This window comes from Hipposideros armiger, unplaced genomic scaffold (assembly GCF_001890085.2).
Source record: "Hipposideros armiger isolate ML-2016 unplaced genomic scaffold, ASM189008v1 scaffold_216, whole genome shotgun sequence".
In the NCBI taxonomy this organism is placed as follows: Eukaryota; Metazoa; Chordata; class Mammalia; order Chiroptera; family Hipposideridae; genus Hipposideros; species Hipposideros armiger.
In genome coordinates this window covers 2,067,040-2,094,663 of record NW_017731566.1, presented here as the reverse complement: position 1 = coordinate 2,094,663, position 27,624 = coordinate 2,067,040, and the positions used below count along the sequence as shown (strand labels likewise).

Below are 27,624 nucleotides of genomic sequence, written 5' to 3'. Positions count from 1 at the left end.
CTGGTGTCCCAAGCCGGCTCTTAACCATCGCGCCACTCGGCTGGCCCAAGGCTTGCCCTTTTGAGAAGATTCACCCTCCTCGTCTTATGCCAGCCAAATTATGGTTTAGCCCTGATGACTTCACAAGGAGACTCTGCCCCATAAGGGTGTTTTGAGCCCTTAATGTATTGGAGGTAGGGGTTCCAGCTGGACTTAGGCATTTATATTGAATGTATTAATCTACATACACTGCTGTGGAAATAAAAATGCCTTTAAGAAGGCATTCTCATTTGATATTATGGATTCTTAACCTGGAAAATGTATGTGGCTGGGGCAGGGGTCACTTTTTGGGAAAGAATGTAGATTTCTAGAAAGGATCTTTGACACCAGAGTTTGAAAACTTTTTGAAGCTGGCCTTGTATGGCTCATAAGCGTGATGCAAACCTGGTTTGAGTTTAGGGACCATCTCCTTACTGTTCTTGTGTTGCTCGCCTTGCCCAGTATAGTGCTCTGCGTGTCATGGGCAGTCAGCGAAGGTGGGAATCTGAAGTATCATTTTAAAGCTGTTATTTTTAATAACTGGGGGAAATGTGGCATTGTACCAATCTCTCATAATCTAAGGAATAGCTCTTATTTAATTCCTAATTCAAGATAACAATTAAAAATGCTTTTTAAAAAATACACTAAGAATAATTTAGTTAGTGTTAGCATTTTACCCGACACACTGCTACTGATGTTAACACAGGAGACACAATTAGTGGGTCGTGTGTTTTTTTTTGTTTTGTTTTTTAAAAACTATTTGTACATTTGAAGTTAACCAACACCTTTATTTTTTGCCAAGGCTATTTTTTTTTTAATCCATAGAAGTACTGTACTGCTAGTAAATAGGATTACTGTCTTAACATTAATTTGTGTTAAGATTAATAACGTGGTTCAGTGGGAATGGAAAGTTCTCTGTGGCTTTGGGAAAGGTGATACTTGTTTTATTATCTCTTCACTCTCAACTGGTTTGAAATGTTTTTTAGCATATTTTTGCTCAAAATCATCTGGTTCAGGTTTTACTGTATTAATCCTTAATGGGTATAAGGAAGAATTGGCTATAAGAAATTGTGAAATTGAAGTATTGCTTTTACTTACAATGAAAATGGTTTTAATTGCTCTAAATCTACGCAGTATGAAGACTCAGCATTTGTTTTGATTCAGCTTCAGATATGCTGAATGTCTATAAAGGGCTAACGTGGCCCAGAGCCGACGGGGAACTTGTCCCTGTCCCCTTGGCTTCTGCAGCATCAGAATCAGACTAGGAGCTCAGTGTCTTCTGTGAAGTCTAGTTTCTCACGCTAGACTGCCAGTCTCTGGTCCCATGAACATATTCCTGTAGTTCCTCTGAGCCTCCCCTCCCCCCAGAGCACGGAGCCAGTGCCAATGTGAAGGTAAGTGCCTAACTAGGCAGTTCTAGTTCTGGAAAGAAAGTAAAGGGAGGGAAACCCACACATTTTCCTCATATTCTTTAGGACATTTAAATGATGTCCAAGAAGCACAGAGAAACACTTAGAGTTTTGAATCAATGCTACAGGTTTATGCTTTTTGAGGAAACATAAAATTAAACTCATTCCTGTCTTGATGCTTGTTTCAGGGGTTGTAGAAGGTGATTTAGCTGCTATAGAAGCATACAAGTCATCAGGAGGGGACATTGCACGGCAGCTAACTGCAGACGAAGTGCGCTTGCTGAACCGTCCTTCTGCTTTCGACGTTGGCTACACTCTGGTCCACCTGGCCATACGGTTTCAGAGGCAGGACATGCTCGCCATACTGCTTACGGAGGTGAGTGTGGCCTTTGGCCGAATAGGCTGTCACGTGAAGGAGAAACGTATTTAGTTTCCATTTTTGATGTTGTTATGTTTGTCCAAACATTTGAATGTTTCAAATTCTTCTCTCCCCCTTTAAACACTATATTAAACTTAAGAGACGTCAACAGTATATAATTCTTAAAGGTATGTTTTTAAAACAGGACATTTTGCCACAGTATTTGAATCATGTTTGACTTAAAAAACACTGGGATGTATCTATCATTCATTCCACTAATAAATATTTATTGAGTACCTACTATGTGCCAGACCTGTCCTAAAAAAGGGATATGATTGTGAAGGCATTGGCTCCTCCTTCAGTGAGTCTCCAGAAAAGTAGAGAAATAAACAGGTAATTCCGTACTGAATATGCTTTCTGAGATGGAAGTGGCAGGTGCTGGTGGGAGTACTTGGGCGAGTGTTTGGAGGAATCCACGTTCTTACTAGAGCCGATAACATTTTAGCTAAGAGCTGAAGGAGCAGTGGGAGTGAGCCTCAGAAAGTGGCTGGACGAGAAGAAGGAGCCGAGGAAACCATTTACTCAGAGGCCAGGGTGGCGGTGTTGGTGGCGATTTCAGGGAGCTCAGCTTGGCTGTGGTGGGGAACTGAGTGGGGGAGTGGGAGAGAAGCAGGGCCCGGGTGGGCACGGGTACGCACGGGTGGGCACGGGTACTGGGCACGGGTACGCACGAAGGACCCTCTAGGCCAAGGGTTTCGAAGATCATTCTGAGGGCAGTGAAAAGGTTTTGGAAAGTGTCAGGTAGAGAACGGGAGTTGCAAGTCAGGTTGTGTTCAGGCTGCTGTGGATTGGAGAGGGGCAGCCTGGGTAGGAGGGTTATTGCAGTGATGATGGCAGGCAGGCCGCCTGCACGGCAGTGGCAATGGGAATGGGAAGAGGCGGGCTGGCGGAGAGAGTGTGGAGGTCATGCAGGCAGGATTAAGGGGGTGGGTTGGGGGGGAGTGCTGACACAGGGACCCAAGCGATTCTGAGGGTTCTGGCGTAGATGTCTAACGACGGGGCTGCAAATGAATTCTTCAGGCTGCGACTATATTATCCGGGTTCTTTTTTTAGTGATAAGAGAAATAGGGTAAAAGTACAGAATGTCAGTTCATTTGTGGATTCAAATTTTGTCAGTATACATTTTCTGTGTATGCTTATGCATATTTGTTTATTCAAATGTGCCAATACTTGGGAACCATGATGTACAAAGCACTGTGGGGGATTAAGAAATCTGAAGGTGAGAGGAAAGCAGGACTGAGGTGGCTAGTCATTGTGTTCAGTTTGTAAGATTCCAGTGAAGCCGGGGCACCTGTTAGAGGAAGGGGAGGCTTGAGGGACAGCCATGATGAAAACAGGGCAGGCTTACTGAGTCCACGGCAGAAGGGGACTGTTTGAGAAGCAGCAGTGTGATTCGACGGACCCGAGCTCTGGACCAGGATGGAACAGTTAGAGGGAGTTGCCACCGTGTCCGAGGTCTGGCTCCATTTGTGCTGGGGTGCCAGCTGTGTTGTATGTTGGAACGGCTGGCATGTGGAGTTACAGTTACTGGTGGTGGCAGAGAAGGCAGCTGTGAACTAAGGCTCAAGTCTTTAGGGGAATCACAGGCTCCCCTCAGGCTGGCAGGGGACTGGAAAGGTTCTCGAGGGGCTGGCGTAAGTCACCAGCCTCCTAAGGGCAACCTGGGGACTAACAGCAGGAAGACAGTGGAAGCCCAGTGTATTTATTATTTATTGCTGTGTAACCAGTCATGTCCAAACCCGGCAGCTGAAGACAACGAACACTTGTGAACCTCACACAGTTTCTGAGGGTAAGGAGTCCCAGAGCACCTAGCTGAATGGCTTTGGCTTAAGGTCTCAGGAGGTTGCCGTGGTCAAAAGACTCGAATGGGGCTGGAGGAGCTGGTTCCGAGTGCATTTTCGTGGCCACTGGCAGGAGGCTTCTTGCATAGGGCTGCTCTTAGAGTGGCAGCTGGTTTCACCTAGAGCAGGTGATCCAGAGGAGGGTGCGAGAGAGTGGCCCCGATGGAAGCGGCAGGCATGTATGGAACCTAATTTAGGAAGTGACGTTATGATAAAGTAAGCTGGAGACAACAAACTGTTAAGAAAATCATAGGGAGGAGAGACCATATTTACAGTATTTATTGAAAAAAATCCTCATACAAGTGGACCCATGAGATCAAACGCATGTTGTTCCAGGGTCAACTGTATATTGAAATATAGTCATTCAAATGTTAAGTTTGTGATCTATAAGAAAATGGATTTTGGGGCCACTGGGTGGCTCAGTTGGTGAGAGCACGTGCTCTTAACAACAAGGTTGCCAGTTTGACTCTTGCATGGGATGGTGGGCTGTGCTCCCCCGCAACTAGATTGAAAGCGGTGACTGGACTTGAGGCTGAGCTGCGCCCTCCACAACTAAGGTTGAAGGACAACAACTTGAGTTAGAGCTGATGGGTCCTGGAAAAAACACATTGTTCCCCAAAAAAACACATTGTTCCCCAATAAAGCTTTTTTTTTTTTTTTAAAGATTTTATTGGGGAATTGGGGAAGGGGAACAGACAAGTTGCTGTCCTTTTGTTCTTCAGTCTAGTTGTGGAGGACGTTACTTCATTGCCCCAAGTTGGCACCATCATTGCGCTCTTCCCGGGCGAGGCAGATCAGTCGCCGGCTTCTGGACGGCCGCTCACTGCGGCTGCTGGCCGCTCACGCTGGCTGCTGGCTACACACGGTAGCCCATGGCAATCCACTGCCACAGGGGCTGCAGCCTACGCCGTCGCCGGCGACTCATGGCAGCCCAGCTCCAGGTTGAGCTGTTGTTCAGCATCTTAGCTGTAGAGGGCAGTGTCACTGGCCCTCACATGTGGGATCCGAACCGGGGCCCTCTGGCGTCCCAAGCCGGCTCTTAACCACCGCGCCACTCGGCTGGCCCTCCCCAATAAAGCTTTTTAAAAAATGAATTTTAAATATAGGCAAGAAGTTAGTGAAAATGAAGGATTTAAATTTAAATAAAATTTTTATTTGGATTCATGACCCCTTCCCAAATTCATGGGCCCTAAGTTAAGAACTACTAGCCTAAGGAGACGGTTGAGAGTTCTAGGGTTGAAGAGGCCGAGGATGAGAGGCCGGCGTCAGGGATGAGTCCTGCTTACGGCCGGGGTGGAAGTAGGAACGCTTGGAGGCCGTTCGCCAGCTGAAAGGTTTCTGTGGGAGTGTTTGCAATACTCAGGCTTCAGTCCAAGCTGTTTTTGGAAACAACTTCTCAGGTTTTGGAGAAGAGCTGAGGGTTCGCAGATTGGAATAAGCTAATTTTGAGTTTACTTTTGGGATCCATTTTAACACTGGTGAGAAATAGTCAATTATATTCTGAAAATACTTAATATTTGATTTTTTATAATTGGTCTCTTGAAGATTGGCTTCATGGAGTTAAGATGTGGTGAGAATTTCACTGTTACTGGTAATCCTGCGTTTTCACGTGGGAGTTTTCAGAATAGCATGTCTGATGACTGTGTAGGGTATGCAGGGTTTTGGGAACTGTTTACTTACCATCATAGCTATTACAATTAAGTTGTCCACATGCACATTGTAGGTGACATTATCCGTGAAACTTATTCTTTGAGTGGCTTATTGGAAGACCTGCTGCTCCAAACCCCACTTACTGTTGCCTAGGATAATGGCTGCAGTCTGGGACAGCCCAGAGCAGAGCACACTGACTCACTCAGGGGTCCCACCAGACAGACGCCTTTCCTTTCCTTGCCAGCAGATCCTCATCTTGATTTCAGAATTCTCTGTACGCAGATTTCTTGAGCTCCACAAAAGGAATACACCTTAAATGTCAAATATGATCTTTGCCTCAGTTGTTGCTATTTATCACTTAAAAAGGAGAGGGAAGTTCTAGCCGTCTCCTTGCCTGGAGGTTCTCTGGTGGTGCTCCCTACACCAGCGCACCTGTTTCATTCCTAAGGGGCCGTGCTTTGAAGGTTTGTTGTTTCTTTACACTTGGAGAAGCCAAATGCTTTTTAAAAATTCAGTTATAAGAAATGGGGAGGGATTTGAGGTCAGTGGGAACTGACCCTCTAAAAAGATCTTGTTTTCTTTATTCCGAGTCATGGCACTTGAAATATTCTTAACAGAGCAAGAGAATAGTCTGTGTACTTTAGTCTTTCGCCATGAGCTGGAATTGCCTGTTTTTTCAGAATTTGTTTGTATTGGGGGTGTGATGGTGAGTCTGTTTAGGTTGTTTTCTGTCTACCTCCCCCTCCTATGATGAACCTTGGTGAACAACTCCATTTTACATGAATTTTTATGTGTATCTTTGTATATTTTCTTGGGATGAAGTCCTAAGAAGTGGAATTACCGAGTCAGAGGGCTAGAAAGTTGTTCTGCTACATACATACTTCCACCAGTGAGGAAATAATACCCAATGCCCGATATATTAAAAAAAAAAAACAACAACAAAAAACCACCATGAGTTCCTGGGAAATTTTGGTAGTTTCTTTTCAATACTGCTGTTTTCTGCTTCCGTTGATGATCAGTGAGATGCCGAGGAAAGCTCCTTTTGTATTTAAGGTGTCTCAGCAGGCAGCAAAGTGTATTCCAGCCATGGTGTGTCCTGAACTGACAGAGCAGATCCGCCGCGAGGTGGCGGCCTCTCTCCATCAGAGAAAGGGGGACTTCGCCTGCTACTTCCTAACTGACTTGGTGACATTCACATTGCCAGCAGGTAACTCCAGATCCCACTTTGTTCTAATTCTCTTTTTCTGTCTGAGCGAACATGTGTCTCTTAGAAAGCAGATAACTTAGCTGTTATATAGTTAATATTATCTTTAAACTACTTGACTACCCTGCTTATACTGGAAGCAACCAGCGTGAGGGCCACTCGTAAGCTCATGTTAGGTCTGGGAGGACAGCAGCTGATCATAACTAACTTCTTTATGGGCCTCAGATATTTTCAAAAGCCTGTTTTACCCATTTTTCTCCTTGGTTTAGTTACAAATATTATCAGTCTACTGTTTTTTCTTTTCATGTCTATTATTTTGATAGGAATTGCATTGAATCTATATATTGCCTTAGGTAGTATTGACATTTTAACTATATTAATTCTTCCTATCCATGAACATGGTATGTATTTCCATTTATTTGTATCTTCTTTGATTTCTCTCGTCAACGTCTTATAATTTTCTGAGTACAGGTCTTTTACTTCTTTGGTTAAATTTATTCCTAGGTATTTTATTGTTTTTGAAGCAATTGTAAATGGGATTGATTTCCTGATTTCTTCTTCTGATAGTTTATTATTGGTGTATACAAATGCAACTGATTTCTGAATGTTAATTTTGTATCCTGCTACCCTACTGAATTCATTTATGAGTTCTAACAGTTGGTCTGGTTCATCATCTGTAAGAATGGCTTCAAGAGGTTCGGCTGGCCGGACTGGAACTTCACACCGCCGCGTGCCGTGTCTTCATGCCTGTTGTTTTGAAATTAGCTGTTGGTTACCTGATATTAGGAGATAGCATTAGAAAATGGGCTTTAGATGGGTAGAATCAAGTTATTTGAATCAAAGATACTGGCATTCTTTTGAAAGTATTATTACTTTCTTTACTCATTACATTAATTTCCGTATTTGTGAAGTAACTTTTCACCTTTCAATCCAGTGATAATTGGAAGTGTCTTCCAGGATGGTTTTTATCAGTTGGCATTGAAGAAATGCTCCAAATACCAAGTTTCTAAACTAAATCTTCCATCTTGGTTCTGTGTGTTTTGAGCTTTTATATTCTGATGTGAACAGGAGCATTTAAAAATGGTAGGAGATAATAATAAATTAGCATTTAAAAATCAGACAAATTTCATTTGGAATGCATTCTTCATATATTTAAACTTTATACCCTAAGTGATGATTAGATTTTTACTGTGAATTGAAAATAGCTTACAAACATTGAAAAACATTTTTTTAAGGGTAATGGGTTTTACTCTACTCAATTAGTAAACTGAATAGAGCATAGAGAATTTGAGGAAAATGACAGATCTGTGAGCCAAAATTAATGGCTCATTCACTTTTATAAGATTTTAAAGTCTGAAAATAACAGGCCTAGGCAGAGGTTGAGAGTGTGGGAAGAGCACAGATGAAAATTTGCATGTAATTATTATTATCATTTTAACTTGAATATCAGTGTTAGCCTTGTTGGTGTTTTCCCTGTATTTTATCTTTATTGAAGTGACGTAAAGTCAGATATTTCAAGTGTACATCATGGTGAGTACTTTGAGATATCAGAAGAGCTGTTAAGTCTCTTTCTTTGTAGATATTGAAGACTTGCCTCCAACAGTCCAAGAAAAACTATTTGATGAGGTGCTTGATAGAGATGTTCAAAAAGGTAAGTATGGAATTGAGTGCAGGTTACCTTTCATCAATTTCAGTAAACTTTCTGCTTAGTTTTGTAAGGTTTAGAGTCGTTTAGTGTATGGTCAACTTGTTTTATTTTTATTTTAAATTAAAAATGTAAAGTCCTTATGAACAGTGTTGTATTGTGCTGTTAAAAATGCTCATTCTGTTCATTGCATTTCAGTAAAACGGGGAAATGCTCGTTCACAGCTCTTAACTGTGATAGAGTGCACGAATGAAGGTATAAAAGTTTTTAAACTGGTTTTCTGCTTCTTATTCGATGAAGTATATTTTTATATGAAACATTTTTACAAAATAAATTGTAAACAATTTGAAAGTTGAGTAGATTATTCTAGAGCCATAAGCTGTTTTGATTACTCAAAAGGTTTATATTTTAATGGACAAGTTTATTGAGGTGTTTATTAGTAAATTACACACTGACCTATTAACATCCAGAGAATAGGTTCTCTCCTCCACTGAATCATGCTTGATTGCATGGGTGTGAAAATGAATGTGCTGTTTAAATTCCTTGTGTAGAGTTAGAAGAGGAATCTCCAATTATAAATTGGTCCTTGGAATTGGCTACACGCTTGGACAGTCGGTTGTATGCACTTTGGAACCGGACTGCGGGAGACTGCCTCCTTGATTCAGTACTGCAAGCTACCTGGGGCATCTATGACAAGGACTCAGTGCTTCGGAAGGCCCTGCATGACAGCCTGCACGACTGTTCACACTGGTGAGCTGGGGCGTTGCTGAGTCTCTCCCTCAGAGTGGTGCGGCACGTCGTCTGTTCGGTTTTCTGTGGAAGCCAGGGAGGAAAAAGCTGTGGTTTTGGACACTGAAACACTTGAAACATCTCAGTGGCTTCTATACCTTTTTGCTGAGCTTTAAAATAGAAACATTTGAAGTTGTAGGACTAGTTTAAATATTAATAAGGTCTTTGCTCATTTTTAAGTCGTTAACGATTTCATATTTTTGTTCGACTTTTAAGAGATTATGTTAACATTGTATTATGAGTTTTTGTCTCCCTGAGGCAGGTGGTTTTAAGACGACATGTTTTTATTTTGCAAATTTTCAAACCCACAGAAAAGTTTAAAAAGTGCAACAGGGACCTCAATATCTCCTTCATTTGATTGACCAGTTGTTAACATTTCACCACGCGTGCTCCATCTCTGCATAAACACTCCCCCTTGCCAATTGGTTGTAGACATCCTGAGCCTTCACCCTTCACTATTTCAGCATGAATCTTTCAAGAGCAAGGACATTTGTTCACCCAACCACAGCCTCATCATCACATCTAAGAAAATCGACACTCAGTTAGTTATTCAGCATACAGTCCATATTATATTTTCTAGTTGTCTCAAAAATATCATATATATATATTTCAGCACCCAATCAAGTGTATGACTAGTCTTGAGCTGTAAATGCACCATTGAAGCATCAGTCAACTGGAAGCGATGACTGTTTGTGAATCAGTAGTTTGGCCCTTATATTTATTTGACTTACAGTATTTTCTTGGTTTCCCACATTGTCATTTAGTTATCATACTATAAATGAGACAATTGAGGCCAAAAGAGGCTAAATTAAATTGCCCATTGTCAGCGATAGTAAGTAGCAGAAGTCACTTTTTATTTAAACATTCACCAAATGTTTTGATCACACCTTGTTGTCTTTCTGCTTTGTACTACTTTTTCAGGATTCTTTTTGCTATTCTGAGTCATTTGCATTTCCATATAGATTTTAGGATTCAGCTTATCATTCTGCAAAAAAAGTGCACTGAGATTTTAATAGAGATTGCATTGAATCTGTAGATTAATTTGAGGAGTAATACCCAGTTGATGATATTGAGTCTTATAATTCATGGACATGGAATTGATTTTTGAATGTTAAACCAAACTTGTATTGCTGTCCCACTTGGTCAAATGTTCCTGGGTTTGGTTTGCTTGTTTGGTTTAATGAGCTAGGTAGCTTCAGAATTGAGGTCTTTGTGTGGTGGGCGTGATTATTTGAACATGCTTATTTTTAAAGTTCTCTGTACTGCAGTCTTCTTGGGTGCAGTCATCATTTAATTTATGGCAAACTTTGCTGCCTCATCCATAAAATGATTCTGGGCGCTAACTGAGAAATGTCTAACTGCGCACATCTTCAGTTGGTTGCGTGATGTTTCTCCTTGAACTTTTCAAAACAATGTATTTCGTCATTGGTGCATTCATTTTTGTGTTTCCTAGGTATTTTTAAAGAGGGATATCTGCATTTTCAAAACACTTGGCTTTAAAACTTACACTCTTGATTAACAAACCCTTTATTATCTGGAATAGAAAAAAATTTTTTCTAATCAGTCAAGAGTTAAACCTCTGTAATATTCTATTTTAGTCCTTTTAGAAAATCTAAAATACATTAACTTTTTACGGAGCCCTTCATTAAGTTACTGTAAAGAAGCTTGTAACACTACCACATTTAACTATGCTGGAACTTTTCAACAATACCGACAGAATGTTTTATCTTTTGCTGCTTTTACCTAGAATTCAGATACATGAAGAAAGTACCTGGGATTTCTAGTTCTTTGTAGGTGAGAGAAATGGGATGTTACAAATAGGTTAAATGTATGTCTTTATGCCAGAGGTCTTTGCTGGCTTGGTTTGTAGGAGAGTGAACCACAATTTTGAGCATAATTAATTATATCTAGTGTTTAATTTTATACTTGATATAAAGAAAAAGAATAGGTTTTGTTTTTAGTAATGCAGTCTGCCAGTTGCCGAGTTTGATTTTCAATCTTCATAATTTATTAGGCTGAATTATTTAGGAAGGGTATTAAATATAAAGAAGGAATTTTGTAGTTGCAGTGACTTTTTTTTTTGATTATGTGATAATCATAGAGAAATAATTTTATTTAAGGAAAAAATCTCAAGGAATTGACTTTGATATTCTCATGAACATGTTGGCTGTTTGCAGTCTGTTATATAGGACCAAGTAGCGAATACTGTACCTTAGTACTGTACCTTAGCGAGTACTGTACCTTACCAAGTACTCTACCTTAATGGAGAAATGTGTAGTGTCTTTTATTGTATTCAGCATGTCGGATGATTTTGAGTGTTTTGTTTTTTAATTTGTAAACTAATATTAGACAATTGAAATGAACTGTTCTCATCCCTAGTGTTTGAAGTTTTGATTAAAATTTGGTGGGTGGTGAATCAAATTATGTCTGAAGATACGTAAAAAGGTGTCTGCTAGCAGAACGGAGGCATTTTTAGTTTGAAAAATGTATTGCAAGCCAAGTATAGTTAATAAAATTATTATTTATTTGTGAATTATAATTCACATCTTTTCATGTGAATTGCCTAAAGAAAGACTGCATTAAATAACCGATTGGAACAATAAATGTTTATGTAAGCCTTAATTTTTACTGTCTTTTTTTTTTTAAGGTTTTATACACGTTGGAAAGATTGGGAATCATGGTATTCTCAGAGCTTTGGTTTACATTTTTCCTTGAGAGAAGAACAGTGGCAAGAAGACTGGGCATTTATACTCTCTCTTGCTAGTCAGGTAAGAATGCTTCAAGGCATGTTGCTTCTGTGAAAACAGGAAGCCGCACGGTCTAAGTCCCTTGATCTACACGAAGAAACCGTTTTGGGAGTTGACATAGCACAAAGGAGAGAGCTTGATTGGCACCACGGGATTTGGATTTGAGTTGTGGCTGCTGTGTTTCAGCTCTGTGATCATAGGCAAGTCTTCAGTGCAGAGCGGGCGAGTGAGTGTCTCTTAGATTAGGTGTTAACAACTCTCAGTAGGAAAGTTGTGATGATTATAAGCGCTTACGTATGTATTCAGGTTGCTTTTCATTTATATGGCTGTCTCAGGGAGGTGGCTTTCTGTCCTGTTTTACCCACCTGTCTGTTAGCTCCCATTCTGGGTCTGAGGGGGACCTTGCCAAGGCCACAAGCTAGTGGGGGGCACTCCTGTGCTGAGCTGTCAGGCCCTGAGGATCCGGCTGTGACCTTCTAACGGCTCCCCAGTGCTGAGGCTCTGTCCATGTGACATAGGCCCAGAAGAAGGTGCCATAGATAGGAGTGATTCCTAATTAGCTCGGGAAACAACTATTACAAGTGAATTGTGTAGGAGCGGCTGCTTTATGTCTGTGACTTGGATCTTCTGAAAGTGTGTTGTTGGCATCATTATAGGGACAGGTGGATCTGTTCTGTTTTTTTTTTTTTGAGCCATCCTGCCACCTGTTGGCAGCTCAGCTCGGGTTGGGAATCAAACCGGCGACCCTGTTGCTCAGAGCTCACATTTTTGAGCGAGCTCTTAACCAACTTCAGCCGCTTGGCTGGCCCCTGTTTTGTATTTTTTTTTGCAGTACCAGGAAACCACTGGATGTATTCTTTAATTAGGTGATGCTGCCATTTTGTTCACATAAAATGACAAAGCTCATCTTTTTACTTCGGGAGGACTGTGTAGGTAGTGCTTCCACAGGTGACTTAACTGCAAGGCAGTCGCATAAATCAAGCACGCCCCACTGTCTGAGCTCTGGTTCCTGAGATCTGTATTTAAGCAATCCTGTTTGGTTCTGGAGTTCGGGTAGTGAAGGTACTTGTACATAGACTTTGCAGATTACTTCTAGTTTTATGGGACTTTGATATTTGAGGAATCAAACGCTTTTTTAGCAATATTATTTTAAAAAAAAAGAATTGAGATAGTGTACTGAAGGAGGAGGGTGGTGGTGTTTTACATATTTTCCAGGGTGTGATCATGTTTTAAAGAGAAACTGCTTTCTTTTGTTTTGTTGTGTACAGCCTGGAGCAAGTTTGGAACAGACACACATTTTTGTACTTGCACATATTCTTAGACGACCAATTATAGTTTATGGAGTAAAATATTATAAAAGTTTTCGGGGAGAAACTTTAGGATACACTCGGTTTCAAGGTAAGCCATCTTCACGAGTGTGAGCCGCCTCCCGCTGACTCCGACAGTGCTTACAGTTTGCGGCTGCACCCCAGAATCACACTGATTTCCTCCCCTCTTTCCAGGTGTGTATTTGCCTTTGTTGTGGGAACAGAGCTTTTGTTGGAAAAGTCCGATCGCTCTGGGCTATACGAGGGGCCACTTCTCCGCTTTGGTTGCCATGGAAAACGATGGCTATGGCACCCGAGGTGCTGGTGCTAACCTGAACACTGATGACGATGTCACCATCACTTTCCTGCCTCTGGTGGACAGTGAGAGGAAGCTGCTGCATGTGCACTTCCTGTCTGCTCAGGAGGTAAGGGGTGCGCTTCTGTCAGCTGCCAAAGGGGCAGCATGGTGCCAGCACCAGCTAGAGTGCCTTTCAGGGATGATGCTGTCCGCACTGCCAGTGACATTTTCGAATTTGGTCATAGTTGTCATTTCCTGTAAATACTGGTCAGACAGACAGACTTGGAAATGTACCTTTTCAGAGCTGCTGTGTAGGATGTGTTGTGTGGGGATACAGCAGTACAGTGAAGACGAAAAGCCCTGTCCTCAGGTAGTGGTACGTGCTGAGGAGAAAAAGTAAAAAGATGGGGTGAGGGGGAAAGGGGCGGCACAGGGGGACGGGCTTTGGGACTTACAGAAAGGTGGCGAGGGAAGGTGGGCATCACTGAGGAAGTGACGCCTGAAGCACCAGCTGAAAGAGAAGTAAGTCTTGTAGAACCCGGAGGAAGAGGTCTTGGTGGAGGGAACTGAGAGGCCAGTGTGGTTTGCGGGCATCGGGTAAGGGGAAAAGGGGGGCTGGGGGCCAGGGCCGGGGCTCACCACCCGCCTCGGAAAGCTTGGGCTTTGCTGAGTGAGCTGGGAAGCCAGTGGCCAGCGCCCGGAAGAGCGGTGCTGGCTGCGCTGTTGAGACACCGTCAGTGGGAGCAGGAACACCAAGTGGGGACGCTATCGCAGGTCCAGGGGTTCTAGAAGGTGGTAGAACGTAAAAGAACACTCAGAAAACTTGTATTTTTATAGAATCATTGGTCTTTTATTTAATATGCGAGTAATGACTATAAAACTTTGACATCAAGAATTCAGACCAGAATTTTTTGTAACTTCAGCCTGTACATAATTTACTGAGCAAACTTACCTTGTCATGTGTTTGAAGCTGGGACTTGCTTTTTCTAACCTTTTCTTTGCCAGGATCAGTTTATTAGACATTCGCTGCTCTTTGCTGTTAACATCAAACCAATGATTTCTAGGTTGTTCTTCCTGCTAGGTTTTTGTGCGAATTCCCCCATTGATGTCTTTGCTGTTTAACCATAGAAAACTGGGTTTTAATCATAAAATTGATGAGAGGTCGGAACCATGTTAAGTTTATTGCTTTGGCTTTTTCATTAGTGATCATACCAGCTATAGGTTTCTGTTAAAGTTTTCCTATTAAGTCTCTGATCTGTTGAAATTGTTTTCCCTTTTATTCACATTCCTCTAAAAGCTAGGTAATGAGGAACAGCAAGAAAAACTGCTCAGGGAGTGGCTGGACTGCTGTGTGACCGAGGGCGGCGTCCTCGTTGCCATGCAGAAAAGCTCTCGGCGGCGAAATCACCCTCTGGTCACACAGATGGTCGAAAAATGGCTTGACCGCTACCGACAGATCCGGCCTTGTACATCCCTGTCTGACGGAGAGGAAGATGAAGATGATGAAGATGAATGAAAAGAAATCAAAGAGCAGAAGACCAAGGTAGCAGCTCTGTGGCGAACCCCAAATTAGTGTGGGTTCCACGCACTGTGCATGGCATGGAACGCACAAAGCTGGGAGGACCTGCTCAGAAGGGTTTCTCTGATCCACACCCAATGGAGATGACGCATCTGCCGCGTGAGGACGCAGAGAACGTTGTTTGGACTACAGTTTGTAAAAAAACAAAAAAAACTTAATTTTATTAAGACAGAACTTTTTTTCCTCTCAAATCGTAAATCTGTCTATAAATGTAACGCATGTGGTTGTGTAAGAAGTTGTGTAATAGGAAAAGCTCTACCAGCATCTTCATGTTTTTGAGGCGTTTTTCCAGCATGGGCACCTCCAAAAGCACATGGCAGATGCCTCTTTGTTCCTTTGAGATAGTCATTCTTTTTTTTTTTTTTTTTTTAAAGTAGAACCTGGCATTCTACTTCCATCTTAAAAGAAGGTCTCATTAGAGCTCCTTAGAGATTGGGAAACTTTTTATACAAATTGTCCACAGCAAAACAAAAACAAAAAATAAGCTTTTATTTTATTATTTAGTTCTTGTTGTGCCCAATAAAAACAAATCTTTAAGGAACAAACTGCAGGCAAGTTAGAATTTTTTATTGAGTGAACTTCATATAAGACATCCCCTTGTTTTGGTTTCTATGATTTCACCTTTTTCAAGTTTCTGATCTGCCCCCTTCAGTATTTAGGTGTTTGTTTGGAAGAGTGCCCTTAGAACAAGGGTTCTTGCCCGACCGGGCAGCAGTTTCTTGGTGAGCAGCTCTTCCCTGGGTTTAAATGTGGGAAGTGCTTGGGCAGCAGGCCCGGTTCCTGACGGAATGAATGGTGGCATCTGCTCACATGACCCGATTGACAATGTCGTACTCCCAAATTGCCACGCAGAGGGTCTTGGGATTCTCACTGTCTTTTACCATCAACTCTGCTTTAAGCAAATCGTACTACAGAGGCATGCCTTTGCTTGGGCTATTTGGGAATATCTGTTCAGTACAGAATAAAGATTTTAAAATGCAGTAAGGTGGTAAATGCATTGTATTCATGAATTTCTCAGTGGGTAGTCTGAGAATTTTTGCATGTTGGTTAATTGTGGCCATTCTTATTTCAAGTTAAAACTATAATCTTAGGTAGAAAAACTTTTTATAAGAAGTATTATTTGACCACTTCAGGTATACATTCAATATGGGTAAAAATTTCAGACCTATCTCAGGAACACACAGACTTAGTGTCCTGATAAGCACTTTGTAGACTATGGATGTGGCGAGGAATTTGGGAAGACACACACACACACACACACTCACTCACTCACTCACTCTTCCTTTTCCTTTGATGAAAAGGCTGTGAAAACCTTTCAATATTTGCTTCTTGTTTTCTTCCGAGTTCTGTTTAGATGATATTGAAATGTGCATAACCTTAAAATTGATGCTGGTATACTAAAAATAGAAAAATACCCAGATGTCATGTCTTTAGTTCTTTCTCCCCTCTCTAAACACTCATTGAAAGGTGTTCCCAGGATAAAAGGATAACTTGCTGCATGCTAGAACTTGCAGGAAAAATGTTTGCAATTTGATTCCATATAAATGAATTTTGATACATTATAATGGTAAATGTTACTGTTCCCAGTGGTTAATATTTTCTTACAAATTGATGTTGTGGTTTGCTTTCATTTTGGTCAGTAATGAATCATTTTTCAACAGGCTGCCATTCTGACTCCTTAGCATAGCACCTCTCAACTTACTCCACATACAGGCGCAACCCTTTAGCGGGCAGAGACTGTTGTAGTTGCTGTTAAGCAAAAACGACCCTCCGGATTGCAGAAGCCAAAGATGTTTGAGGGAAAGGCTGGTCACTATGGTCTGCACTGGCCAGAGAACCACAGGCTCAGTACTGGCCGCTCTGTTGTGGTGCCTATTTATTTATTTATGATCAGCACCCCTGACCCTATCCAGTTGAACAGGTACAGCATTCTTCCCTGTGGAAAAGTTTAGGGGATGACATTTCCCAGGCTCCAGGCCCAGAAGGGGCTTTAAATAGTTTTCACAGCAGATTGGCTGGTAAAAGCCAAAATTTTGGGTGAATCAATGCTATGTTAAGCTCTTGAACTATTAAACAGCCATATTTGTCGTCTCAAGACAGAGTATGCAGTCCTTTCTCAAAGATTCTATGTGGCTGGGTGACAGATGTGTATGTCTTTTGGTTGACTGGACAGTAATACCGTAACTGTATGGATTTAACTCGACGGTTTTTTCCTAGGGAGAATACAGTGTGGTGTTTTCTGTGCATCACAGATTTGGACCTGCCGTTTTGTTTTTGACTCATAGGCTCATGTGCCCAGACTCAATCTGTAAGGGAGTACTGCTGTCCACAGGTGGGCGGGGCCTCCTTTCCTGCACGCGCCCCTCATTCATTGCCTCTTTGAAGTGGCTGTGAAGGTGTTGAACTGCCACTCTGCTCCTGGAATGATAGGTCAGTAACCACGTGTTCCATCTCTATCCATGGGAGGTGGTTTGAATGTGATTTTTTTCATGAGAATTGGGATTGAACCACAACCTTAAAATGAGCGAGGAAGTTGATGCTTGAAGATGTCAAGGGAAGGGGAGGGTAAGGAGGGGTCAAAGGAAGTGTACCTGGAATTGCTACAGACACTTGGCAGATACCACTAATGCAAAGAGGTTTAGTGTTATTTAAAAAGGAAGATGCATTAAATCAATTAAAGTTCTTAATATCTGGAAATGGCTGATGTCATTTTGCAACATTTCTTTGTAAATATCATTGAAAAAAATACTTTTGAGATTCACCTCCCTTCCTGCATTAATGCTTGAGCCAGGTAATTTTGCTTTTGGGTAAATTAAAATCAAAACTCTAAAACTTGACCAATTTTGTTTCTTGAATTTACTTAGTTCTACCCCACTGTTTCATCTTTAATGATGGACTTACGTGAGGTTTTGATTTTCCAATTAAACTCTTTTATCACATGAGGTAATTGTCAGCATTCTTTAGTCTGGTTATGGAATAGGCAGAAAAGTATTATCAATCTTTGAACCCTGGAATAACAAGAGCTGAAAATTGACTAATTGAAGATGCAGTTGCCTTTAAACATCTCAAGTAGTGAACTTTTACATTGGTGAGATGTACTTGAATTTCAGAACTTAACAAATTTTTATTACTTTTTATTGAAAACTGCACTGAACGCTAAATGTCCACCTTTACAATAAACAAATACAGTAACGGTAACTCACACTAAAACAAAACATATTTCTGATAGCCATTATTTTTCTGTTTGGGACAGTTTTAAAGGTTTTTTTTTTTTTGTCACAAAAACAGGAATGTACCTATACAAAGGCTCAAAATAGGCCATCTTTTAAACAAAAAGGCAATGATTCACAAAAGACTATGAATATAACATGTAACTAGTTGATACAAATCTAATAGGATTTGTTAAAATCAGTCACATCTAATAACACACCTGAAGTGTTCTTGTATAAAATATCACGTGAAGAAAAGAAGACTTTATCAATGTCTAAAAAAGTGGGTTTGTTCATAGACAATCTGACAAGTTACCATAAAAAGTGTTTCCTGAGACATAAGGAAATGCAACATTATTCTTCTTGAACCCTTTCAGTTCAAGACTTTCCACTCAATAAAATAGCTGAGGATCTGAACTGAGAAAATATATTTGAGTACAAACAGCTTGTGAAACTTAATACTTTTTTTTGCATCGTCAGAGGGTATCACTGAACTTACAAGCAACTTGCCTGCTCAGTATGCAGTTCAGATGGGAGACTTCTCTGTACTGTCTTCAATCCTATGCTTGGAGTTGTCTAACAGGCAAACAGTTTTCTCCCTGTTTTGGAGTAATTTAATCTTCCTATTAGCAAAAGAGGTAACCAGCCCCTGTGGACTGAAGGGACTAGAGTCACAGGATGGGGATTTCCTCTTAAGATTTTTTATTTGGATGTTTGGAACTCTTGATGCAACATTCTAGAGCAAGGTGTTGAGGACCTGCTGTGCCCAAGGGACTGATAAAGGAAAAATCTATTTATTCTTTGTGATTTGATGCACAGATGAAAAACTTAACACACAATAACAGAAGTTGGTCGTTAATAAACCACGTCCTAGTCTTTCAGCGCTTCCGTAAGTAGACGGCCTCTTCAGTTTCCCCACGTCTCGGCTTCTAGCTCTTGTGTAGTTTTAACACTGCAAAGTCAGTGATGCATATGTCCAGAACCAGTTTCAAAGACTGTCTGTCCAATTCCTCTCCTCTTAGTTCATCTAGTTTTCACTGTCTCTTGGTCCCAGGTTTATCTGAATGATGACCTTTTGTCATTCTCTGCTATTGCTCGTTGGGGTGCTCTCGATTGTCCCCGTGTTTTGTGGGCTGGTTGGGAGAGGGAGCTTGGGAAGGGTGTGCCACTGTGGGGAGGTTGTGAGTCACAGGGATGCCTCCGGGAATGATCCCTTCCATGGCGGCAGGAAGTCCTCCTGGAGCCACGCCCACGATGCCTGGCGGGTATCTGAGGAACAGAGAGAGAAGGGCCGGTAAGTCCAGGGTAGGGAGGGCCCACGCTCCTGGCTCTGCCTACTTCTGCTCTTTATTCCTTCCTACCCCCTAAAGCAAGGAGAAACCTGTAAAAACAAAACAAAACACAAAAAACTAAAATGTTGACATCTAATTCGTGAACAACAAAACCTATTTAGTCCAACTAAACACTGGGCCCTGATTTTGTAGCTTTTAGGCAGTCGGAATAGCCCATGCTAATTCTGTCTGTGGACACTGCATTTGGAAAACATTTTGTACAAAAGAGACGGCGAGTTTTCTGGTTGCTTTGTAACATATTCATTAGTTATATTGACGGTTTTAATGATTTCCCAGCAGACAGCATGAAGTCCTCTGATAACTAAATGTTGCTACTTCCCAGGCTGGTGCTGGCGCTGGGCTCAGTGTCCTCCTAAGGATGGCTGGAGGGGGCCTGCATGTGGATGAACCTTACAGCGCAGGCACACGAGCTGCTGTGTGTGCAAGGAGGTGGCAATTAGCTAACTCAACGGGGAACCCGTGTATTTAAACATTCTTATGGGGACAAACATGAGGCAGATGCTTTGGAACTACTCTCGGTTATCAAACCCTTTACACTTAGGGAGAGGGGGTGGCGTCTCCTCCCTGTGGGAGGGGACCGCCCCCGCCCTTTCAGTGTTACACTGGGCAGAAATCCCAAGGGACTCCAGGGGGCTGATGGACAGCCTTGGTCTGTCTAAAGGAATAAGTGTGGCCCTTAAAAGGTCAGCCACCAACAGTAACGTGCTGTGATGGGGTCAGTAATGACACCTGGAAATGCTTATAAGGGTTGAGAAATGGTAGGACGTTACTAGAACATACAGAACCGAAATGTAAATAAAGCCATGGGACCTGGGAAGCAGCACAGCTTCCGTGGGAGCCTTCGAATCAGTGAACACCCACCCCCACGGGGTTGCAGTGGTTAGAGCAGTGGTTGTCGCCAAGAGGGTACTAGGCATGTCTGGAGACCGTCGGTCGTCACAGCTGGGAGTGGGGGGGGCCAGGGCTGCCTGCATACTGCACATCCTACAGTGCCTGGAGGTCAGCGTTGAAAGGTGGGGCACCCCTGGGTCAGAGCAAGCCGGAAACGCCCTCTGGGGATTCCAGGCTGCAGCACCTCTCCTTTATTTGGGGAGAGGTGTCTTATTGCCCAGGAACTCAGCAGTGTTGAGGGGAGAGAACAGAAAGCAGCCACAGATGAAAGAAACCCCTGCTTCCTTCCAAGGGGGCCTGGCCTCAGTCACACTGTTTACCTGCACTCATTGTCACCCCCGTACTCCCAATCTTTTCACTGAGGAACCGTTCAAGGGTACTGTCCCTCGTGGAACGTACTGGGTTTGGGCCAGAATGGTTTCCTTGGACAGAAGATCCAAATTAGAAAAGCAAAGCCCTAACAGGCCCTTTCCTCGGCCCATCTTTCCCTAGAAACTCGGGCTTTGGGAAGAGGCTTCAGAGTGAGGGGCGGCTCCTCGCAAAGGGCTCAGACCCCTCGGGCAGTGCACTCCCACCCCCTTTAAAGCAGGAGCTCCCATTCCAGGCCATGTCCCCAAGGTTAGGTCTGTTCATGGAAACCTGGCGCAGTAACTGCCAGGACAGTGGGCAGACTGCCCGGGGAGATGGCGTTTTCAGTGCCCAGGTGGCTCAGCCTCCCAGGCTCCAGCCTCTCCTCACCTGTAGGTGGCACCATTGAGCTCAGGATGAATAGCCTGCTGATCTATTACTGACCAGGGAGCTGTGGTGACAAAGAATTCCTTGTTCACACAGTTTCTTAAGCTTTCTGGGATGCGACCTGGAATAAGATGATTAAAATTAATCATGTATTTTTTTAAGGTGACAGTGAATTAAATATTACACTTAGTAGCTGCTACTTGGGGAAGCAACCGGCAATGTTTGTGCTGATAGAAATGTAATAATAAAGTCTCTTACTCTATAATGAGGGGCTGGCCCTTTTTCCCACAGACTGCACCATTCAGGGCCCAAGCACTGGCCGGAACAGAAAGGAGCTCCCACCTGCTCCCTCGGGGGTGGGGTGTCGCCCCCCCCCGCCCCCAGGTCTGCTCTACTTACCCTGGCTGATACAAAAGGGAATTGGTTTCCTCTGAAATTTAACTTGAGCCGTGCACAAACAAGGCCCAACTCATTCAAAATTCAGTCACCCTGAAAAATGACTTCTGCCCACAGCAAGCCCGGGGGACCCCCTCGCTGTGCATCCGTCACCAGGCTTCGAGGTGGCGGGGCTCACCTGTGATTGCCCGGCGGATCTCCGTGGCAGCTGCCTCCCGCATCTCTAGCGAGGCCTGCTCACTGTACCAGGCTGTGTGGGGCGTGCAGATGAGATTCGGTGCGTCTTTCAAGGGACCCTGAGCAAAGCTAGAGAGACGTACAAAACCCAGTCAGTGCGCAAAGCCGAAGGCGCCCCACGCACTAGAGGGGCTCTGGCTCCACAGGTGGCACCCAGGGGCATCTGCGGTGTGCTGCTTACAACCCTTATTAACACTGTTCTGTCAGGGTAATCAGGGGACCTTGAAGGAACAATCTGGTGGATGACGCCTGCACACCCGACCCAGCACCCCACCGTTCCCTTTCTGACTACCTCTGGGGACCTGAGAACACAGCACAGTCCTGAGAAGGACAAAGGCTGTATCTCGCTCCCCACCCAGGACCTGTTTGGGGAAGAGCCCAGACACGGTGGGGTCGGGAGTAGAAGCCTTGCCGGAAGTTCTTCCACTGTGAATCGGGAGCCCGGGCTCCGAACACCTCAGCTTTCGGCCCGACCCACCTGAAAGGCTCCGACTCATGCACGTCGAGGGCCGCCCCTCGTATCCTGCCTTCCTTGAGCGCCTGGGCTAAAGCCTTCTCGTCCACCAGCCCTCCGCGGGCTGCGTTCACCAGGAAGGCGCCTTGCCTCATCTGTGGGAGGAGAGAAAAGCCGGTTAGACAGATGCTGCTGCAGCGGGAGGGGACGTGCTTGTGCTCAAGTTGAAAGAAGAAAGCCGCAGACCAGTTCTGTGGGTTCGGCTGTAATCATGTGCAGCAGTTTGGGGGAAGCGAGTGTGGAGTCCCGGTGACAGCTGGAGGCCAGGGGTCGGTACTGCTGATCAGGAGCTGTCACCTGTCTGTCACTTCTTGGAGGACACGTCCATGCTTGGTCCTGGACCAGCTCCTGTCCCTGTTTAAAAGGGCCCATCCCGTGGAGGACGTCTCACCTGGCTCCTCACTGACGTGTCTCAGGGGACTTGACTCCCTGCTCACTGGTGTCCATGGACCATTTCCCATCCCCTTTTGTTTTGATAGTAGTTTCCAGGGTCTGAGGGTGGCTATTGCAAATTACCTGCTTTATAGTAAAGTCATTGATGAGATGGTGGTTATGCTCGTTGAGATTACAGTGCAAGGAGACGCAGTCACTCTGATACAGTAAGTCCTGCAGGGTGTATACCCTCTGCACGCCCAGGGACCGCTCTATCCCATCCTGCAAGTAGGGGTCATAAAAGATGACGCTGAATCCAAAGGCCTTGGCTCGAACAGCGACCGCCTGCCCTGTGCGACCTGTGCAGAAAAGAGCGTCCAGGTGAGCGAGCCCTCCACCCCTCGTGCCGTGGCCTCCACTGTGCCCCTGCCCGTCCTGCTGCCTCCACTACTGCTGGGACCTAGAGCCTGGGCTTGCAGTCCCTACTGGCAATTGCACCAATCAGAGGCTGCTGCTGGAGGGACCTGTGCTCAAAGCTCAGTGACGCCTGAGACCGCACTTCTCAAGCTTCTTGGGCGAGGAGGCAGTTGCTGTCACCTGTATTGGCCACCAGCTGTTTTTTTTTTTAAAGTTCCTGCTATGTATATTTTCAAACAAAAACTACTAGTGTGAACATTCTAGTAAATTGCACATGCCCCTCCCCAGCTCCAACCATCACCAGTATTCTCCCCTTCGCATTTCTCTCTCCCCTTCTTAACCTGAGCTTCCTTTCTTTATTGCTGTCTAACGGAACGTTCTCTGGCCTAATTACCACTGGGTTTGCACACGGAAGGAATGAAATGATGGAACCGACACTACAGTCTGGCCTGAGCACAAATGGGCACGGGGAAAGGTTGGGTTGAGGGGTGGGGACATGGCAATTCTCGGGTATGCAGGCTCACACCCCCTCTCCAGCCTCCAGCCGGGGCTCCAGCAAGTTAAGACACCAATGTTACCTAAAAGGACATGAAAGTCTCCCTGATTCCCAAGTGCCATCATTTGCACAAACTCACTGATCCCAAGAGCAGCGCCTCTTGCCTCCCAGAGCAGTTTTCAGCTTGAAAATGAAACGGTTTGAGTGAATGGGCTGACTGGGGGAGAGCAGACAAATTCTCGATCTAAAACCACGTCAGATGTGCAGAGATGGAGGAAGGAACAAGGGAAGATGTGCCTCCCCAACGGGAAGCCACTGGAGGGTGACATGGGGGTGGACCCCCGTCCCTCTAACTCGGCACGACCAAGACCACGCCGTGGTTTGGAGGCCAAGGTCTCATAAGGGCCTTCTGATCCAGAGGGACGGCTGCAGGGCCATCACAGTACCCCTCATGTCACCCTCTTCAGTGGTGACGCTTGGACACAACAAACCAGGAACCAGAGCCACACATCCCAGAGGAGAGCAGAGGAGCAGGTGTGCCGACCAGTGACGGGGTGGAGGGAAGCGTGCTGGCCTTAAACCTCGCCCTCTATGTACCTGAAATAGGGGCCCCGGGGCCCCGTCCTGCGGCTGCTGTGGTCTCAGGCCTAACGAGGTGACGCCGTCCTTCCCCTATTTCTGGGCCCTCCTTCCTTCCGCGTCTAACACATTTTAATGTCAGATGGGGCTTCCCGGCGGCAGCTCCAAGGGCTTGAGAGCATCAGGCCCAGATTTCAACACAAAAACGCTGGCTGAGCCTGGGTGTTATTTCCCAATGGCTCTGCTTTTCACGAACCCACAGACCCTCATTTTCACTGACTTCTACTTAATAGTCCTGAGGTTTTCCTGACTGAATTTTACAAGACCTCATGACTTAATTCTGACTCGATCAAAATCCAGCCTCAGAGAAGGAAAACCCAGTTGTCCTGGCCACAAAAAAACAACACTGCTATCACCCACTGGCTGGCTTGCCCTTCAGATGTCGGTGCACCCTCCCTCCCAACTTGGGGGCTGTCCTGGAGCACCACCCCCCACCAGCCTGGGCTGGGGTCGGGCTCCCCCCCCCCGGGCGCCTGCCCCCCACACAGGGCTCTGCAGCTGCTTACAGCTGAGCCTTAGGCAAGTGAATGGTTTCAGCTCCTAACAAGGTGGCAGCAGCTGTGATTAGGCTGCCTAGGACCCTGTCTCTGCCCCCTTCCCCGTGCAGTTCTGGAAGGCTATGGAAAGACCTGAAAAGGTAGCAAGGAGACAGACACCACAATCAGTGTGTATGGGGAACCGGGGCTGTGGCAGTGCTTTGTTCACAATCTCGAGTAAACAGGCTGAAACCACGGACGGGCTGGCTTCAGTGTCCCGAAAAGGTCTTCAAAAAATGGATGGCAAAGGCCACAGACATAGAAAACGATCCCATAAGAACCTACTGTGATGGCTGGAGTCAGAAGCCACTGAAACAAGTGCCAGTGAGGTTGCCATCACGTGGCTGGGCCACTCACAACTTGAGGCTCTGCGTCCTGGCCCCTGCAGGGGCTTAATGCACGACGTCCAAAGAATCCTCTCTAAGAACCACTTTGCGGAGCAATGAGAAACCCGGAAGGCACCAGCAGAGGGCACTGCAGCCCGTACAACTCACCTGCTTTCCTTAGGTTGCAGTGTCCTGTCCACTCCAGAAAAACAAAGACTCCTGAGTGCGATCACCCCTAACACCTGGGTTCTTCAACTCAGACCCAGAGCGGGAAAGATGGGTACTCATGGAAGAAAGCCAGCTCCGACCTCATTCAAGCTGGCACCCAGGCCACTCCAGGGGACCTGACCCTCACATATCTGGAAACAGCTCCGAGGTAAGGGCTGAGGGTCAGCTTGGGGAGCCTTCCGACAGCCCGGCCCAGCACTTACTACCCGCCAATGCACTTCTCATGCCTTCTGAGTCCTAAGGGACAGCTACTGTGTATCACTCCATTCCCAGAGGTCACGTAACTTCCTCCAAGTCACAGAGCCACCAAGTGGTGTGGTTGAGATTCAGCAGCGACAAGCAGGGACCTAACTGCAATGTGGGAACCCCACCTGGGCCCTTCAGGCTGCTTTCCATCACAGCGCACCTTCCCTTGGACGACAGGGCTTCAAACACCTTTCCTGGCCCCCCTCTCAGGGAAGCTTTCCAAGCTGAGGCCGACTGTACCACTCTGACTCAATCCTTCCAAGTTCCCTGCTGCCACCCAGCCTGGCATTGGAGGCCTCCAGGCCTTGCCACTGCCCGGGTCTCCAGGCAACCACCAACCCATTCGAGCCCCAAGCCTGCTGCTCGTTTCTCCGCGAAGCACCTCTGCCCAGGGCAGTCAGCAACCCAACACCTGAGAGTGCCCGCCTGCTGAGCCCTCTCCGCCAGCCACGTCAGACCCCTTCTTCCAGAAGCAGCCCAGACCTCACCTCTGGGCAAGTTCCCTGATCAGCCTTGACCCCTGACCTCCCACCCCTTGGAGTTGGCGTGGGGGCCCTGATGGCCCTCCCCTGGCTGACAGCAAACTCTGGTCACAGGTACCACTGCAAGGAACCTCACTCCCAGGGAAGGCTGGGCCTTCCTCTCCTGCGGGGTCCCTGAGCCAGGCCTGGCAGGGGGGACAAGGGAGCAGCCGCATATACCAAAGCCGATGAGGCCCAGCGTCTCCCCACGGATGCGGGCCGCTCCGGAGGCGACCTCCCGGATCTGCTCGACGCTCTGCACCCGCGTGCCCTCCCGCAGGGCCTGGTACAGCCACGTGTTCCTCCGGTACAGGTTGAGGATGTGGCAGATGGTGGAGTCGGCTGTTTCCTCCACTGCTGCCGATGGGATGTTGCACACAGCGATCCCTGGAAAAGGGCAAGGAGGGCCTGTGATGAGAACCCCCGAGTTCTGTGGGGAGCCCCAGGGCCCCCATCCACCCAGCTGAGGGGGAGGCAGAGCCGGCTCATTCAGCCTCATGGGCTATGTGGCCCTGGGGCAGGTCAGGGTCTCTGAGGTGCGCTTGTCACCCAGGGGACACAGACCCTCTGGCTCTGATGCTCAGGGGCCTCCAGCCCCCACATTCATCGCTCCCCCCACTTCTTCCAGGCTTGGCTCATCCTCAAGTCCCCACTGACCCCTCCCCGTACTGCCTACCCTGTGCCTTCAAACCCATCTCTGGAAGTGAGCCGTGGGCAGCTGGAGGGGCCAGGGGCAGCTCTGACCACCGTCCACATGGATGCCATGCAGCAGGCAGGGCCCTCCTGGGTGTGACAGCACACCCCTCGCAGTGCATCCTCCAGGATCCCCGCCTGGGCGGAGCTGGGTAGGGACACCTTTCGTTTATGGTACTTTATGAGTCTAACACAATGAACATGTTTTAAAAAAGACAGAAGAATCAGAACCAACGCCTCCACCCCAACATGGGCCCACGGGCCGGGCTGGGACCCAAAGGTGCAGAGGCCTGAAGCCAGCCACGTTTGCTCAGGGGGCCTGCCCCGCTTTGTGAAAGAGCTTTAGGGGCTGAGAGCAGCTGGCGAGGCAAAGCTTGGCGTGAGGAACAGATGAGGGCTGAGAGCCTCCCCACACGAGGGGCCGTGCCCGAGGGGCTGCTGGGAGAATGTCCCACGTCTCAGGCAGGAAAGGTCTGGTCACTGACTTCTCTTGGCGGGATGGTGTTTTGGGAGAGAATTTGAGTGTTTGCCAGACATGGGAGGAGCACAGGCTCGCGGGGGGTGCGGGGCTGGGAACAGCCCCTCCCAGCTGCCCAACAGGACTTGATGCAGCCCGCCTGCCCAGTGATGGCTGGGATGCAGCAACGACAGGAGCCTCACCAGGGACGGGGCCCCGTGGCGGGCAGTTTGCAGGCCAGGCTGGGGGGTGACCGTCAAGCAGCTTTCTGAGGAGGGGTACAGGTGTCCAAGGAAGCATGTTGGGCTAGCTCACAAGGCTCCCTCAAATGCCAGATTTGAGGGCCGGCCGAGTGGCGTGATGGTTAAGAGCTGGCTTGGGACGCCAGAGGGCCCCAGTTCGGATCCCACATATGAGGGCCAGTGACACTGCCCTCCACAGCTAAGATGCTGAA

General features: G+C 45.9%; 2 protein-coding genes across 6 annotated transcripts in view; one reads left to right on the top strand and one right to left on the bottom strand.

Annotated features, from left to right (window-relative positions):
- ZRANB1 (zinc finger RANBP2-type containing 1) overlaps positions 1 to 16,568 on the top strand; it is a 55,782-nt gene extending 39,214 nt beyond the window's left edge. For all 3 annotated transcript variants that reach the window (XM_019654201.1, XM_019654202.1, XM_019654203.1), the window contains exons 3-10: positions 1,616 to 1,803; positions 6,390 to 6,543; positions 8,120 to 8,191; positions 8,737 to 8,935; positions 11,622 to 11,742; positions 12,990 to 13,119; positions 13,224 to 13,453; positions 14,624 to 16,568. In XM_019654201.1, coding sequence (XP_019509746.1) covers positions 1,616 to 1,803; positions 6,390 to 6,543; positions 8,120 to 8,191; positions 8,737 to 8,935; positions 11,622 to 11,742; positions 12,990 to 13,119; positions 13,224 to 13,453; positions 14,624 to 14,842 — 1,313 coding nt within the window. In that variant the 3' untranslated portion in view covers positions 14,843 to 16,568. The remainder of the gene's footprint in view (positions 1 to 1,615; positions 1,804 to 6,389; positions 6,544 to 8,119; positions 8,192 to 8,736; positions 8,936 to 11,621; positions 11,743 to 12,989; positions 13,120 to 13,223; positions 13,454 to 14,623) is intronic.
- A 1,450-nt stretch (positions 16,569 to 18,018) lies between these two features.
- The window catches only part of CTBP2 (C-terminal binding protein 2), a 155,476-nt gene continuing 145,870 nt past the window's right edge, over positions 18,019 to 27,624 (bottom strand). For 2 of the 3 annotated variants that reach the window (XM_019654200.1, XM_019654199.1), the window contains exons 6-11: positions 26,201 to 26,407; positions 22,756 to 22,970; positions 22,204 to 22,334; positions 21,667 to 21,794; positions 21,096 to 21,213; positions 18,024 to 19,383 (exon numbers count right to left, since the gene is read on the bottom strand). In XM_019654200.1, the coding sequence (XP_019509745.1) occupies positions 19,203 to 19,383; positions 21,096 to 21,213; positions 21,667 to 21,794; positions 22,204 to 22,334; positions 22,756 to 22,970; positions 26,201 to 26,407 (980 nt within the window). In that variant the 3' untranslated portion in view covers positions 18,024 to 19,202. Of the gene's footprint in view, positions 19,384 to 21,095; positions 21,214 to 21,666; positions 21,795 to 22,203; positions 22,335 to 22,755; positions 22,971 to 26,200; positions 26,408 to 27,624 lie in introns of all 3 variants that reach the window. The other variant, XM_019654198.1, reaches the window with a different exon arrangement.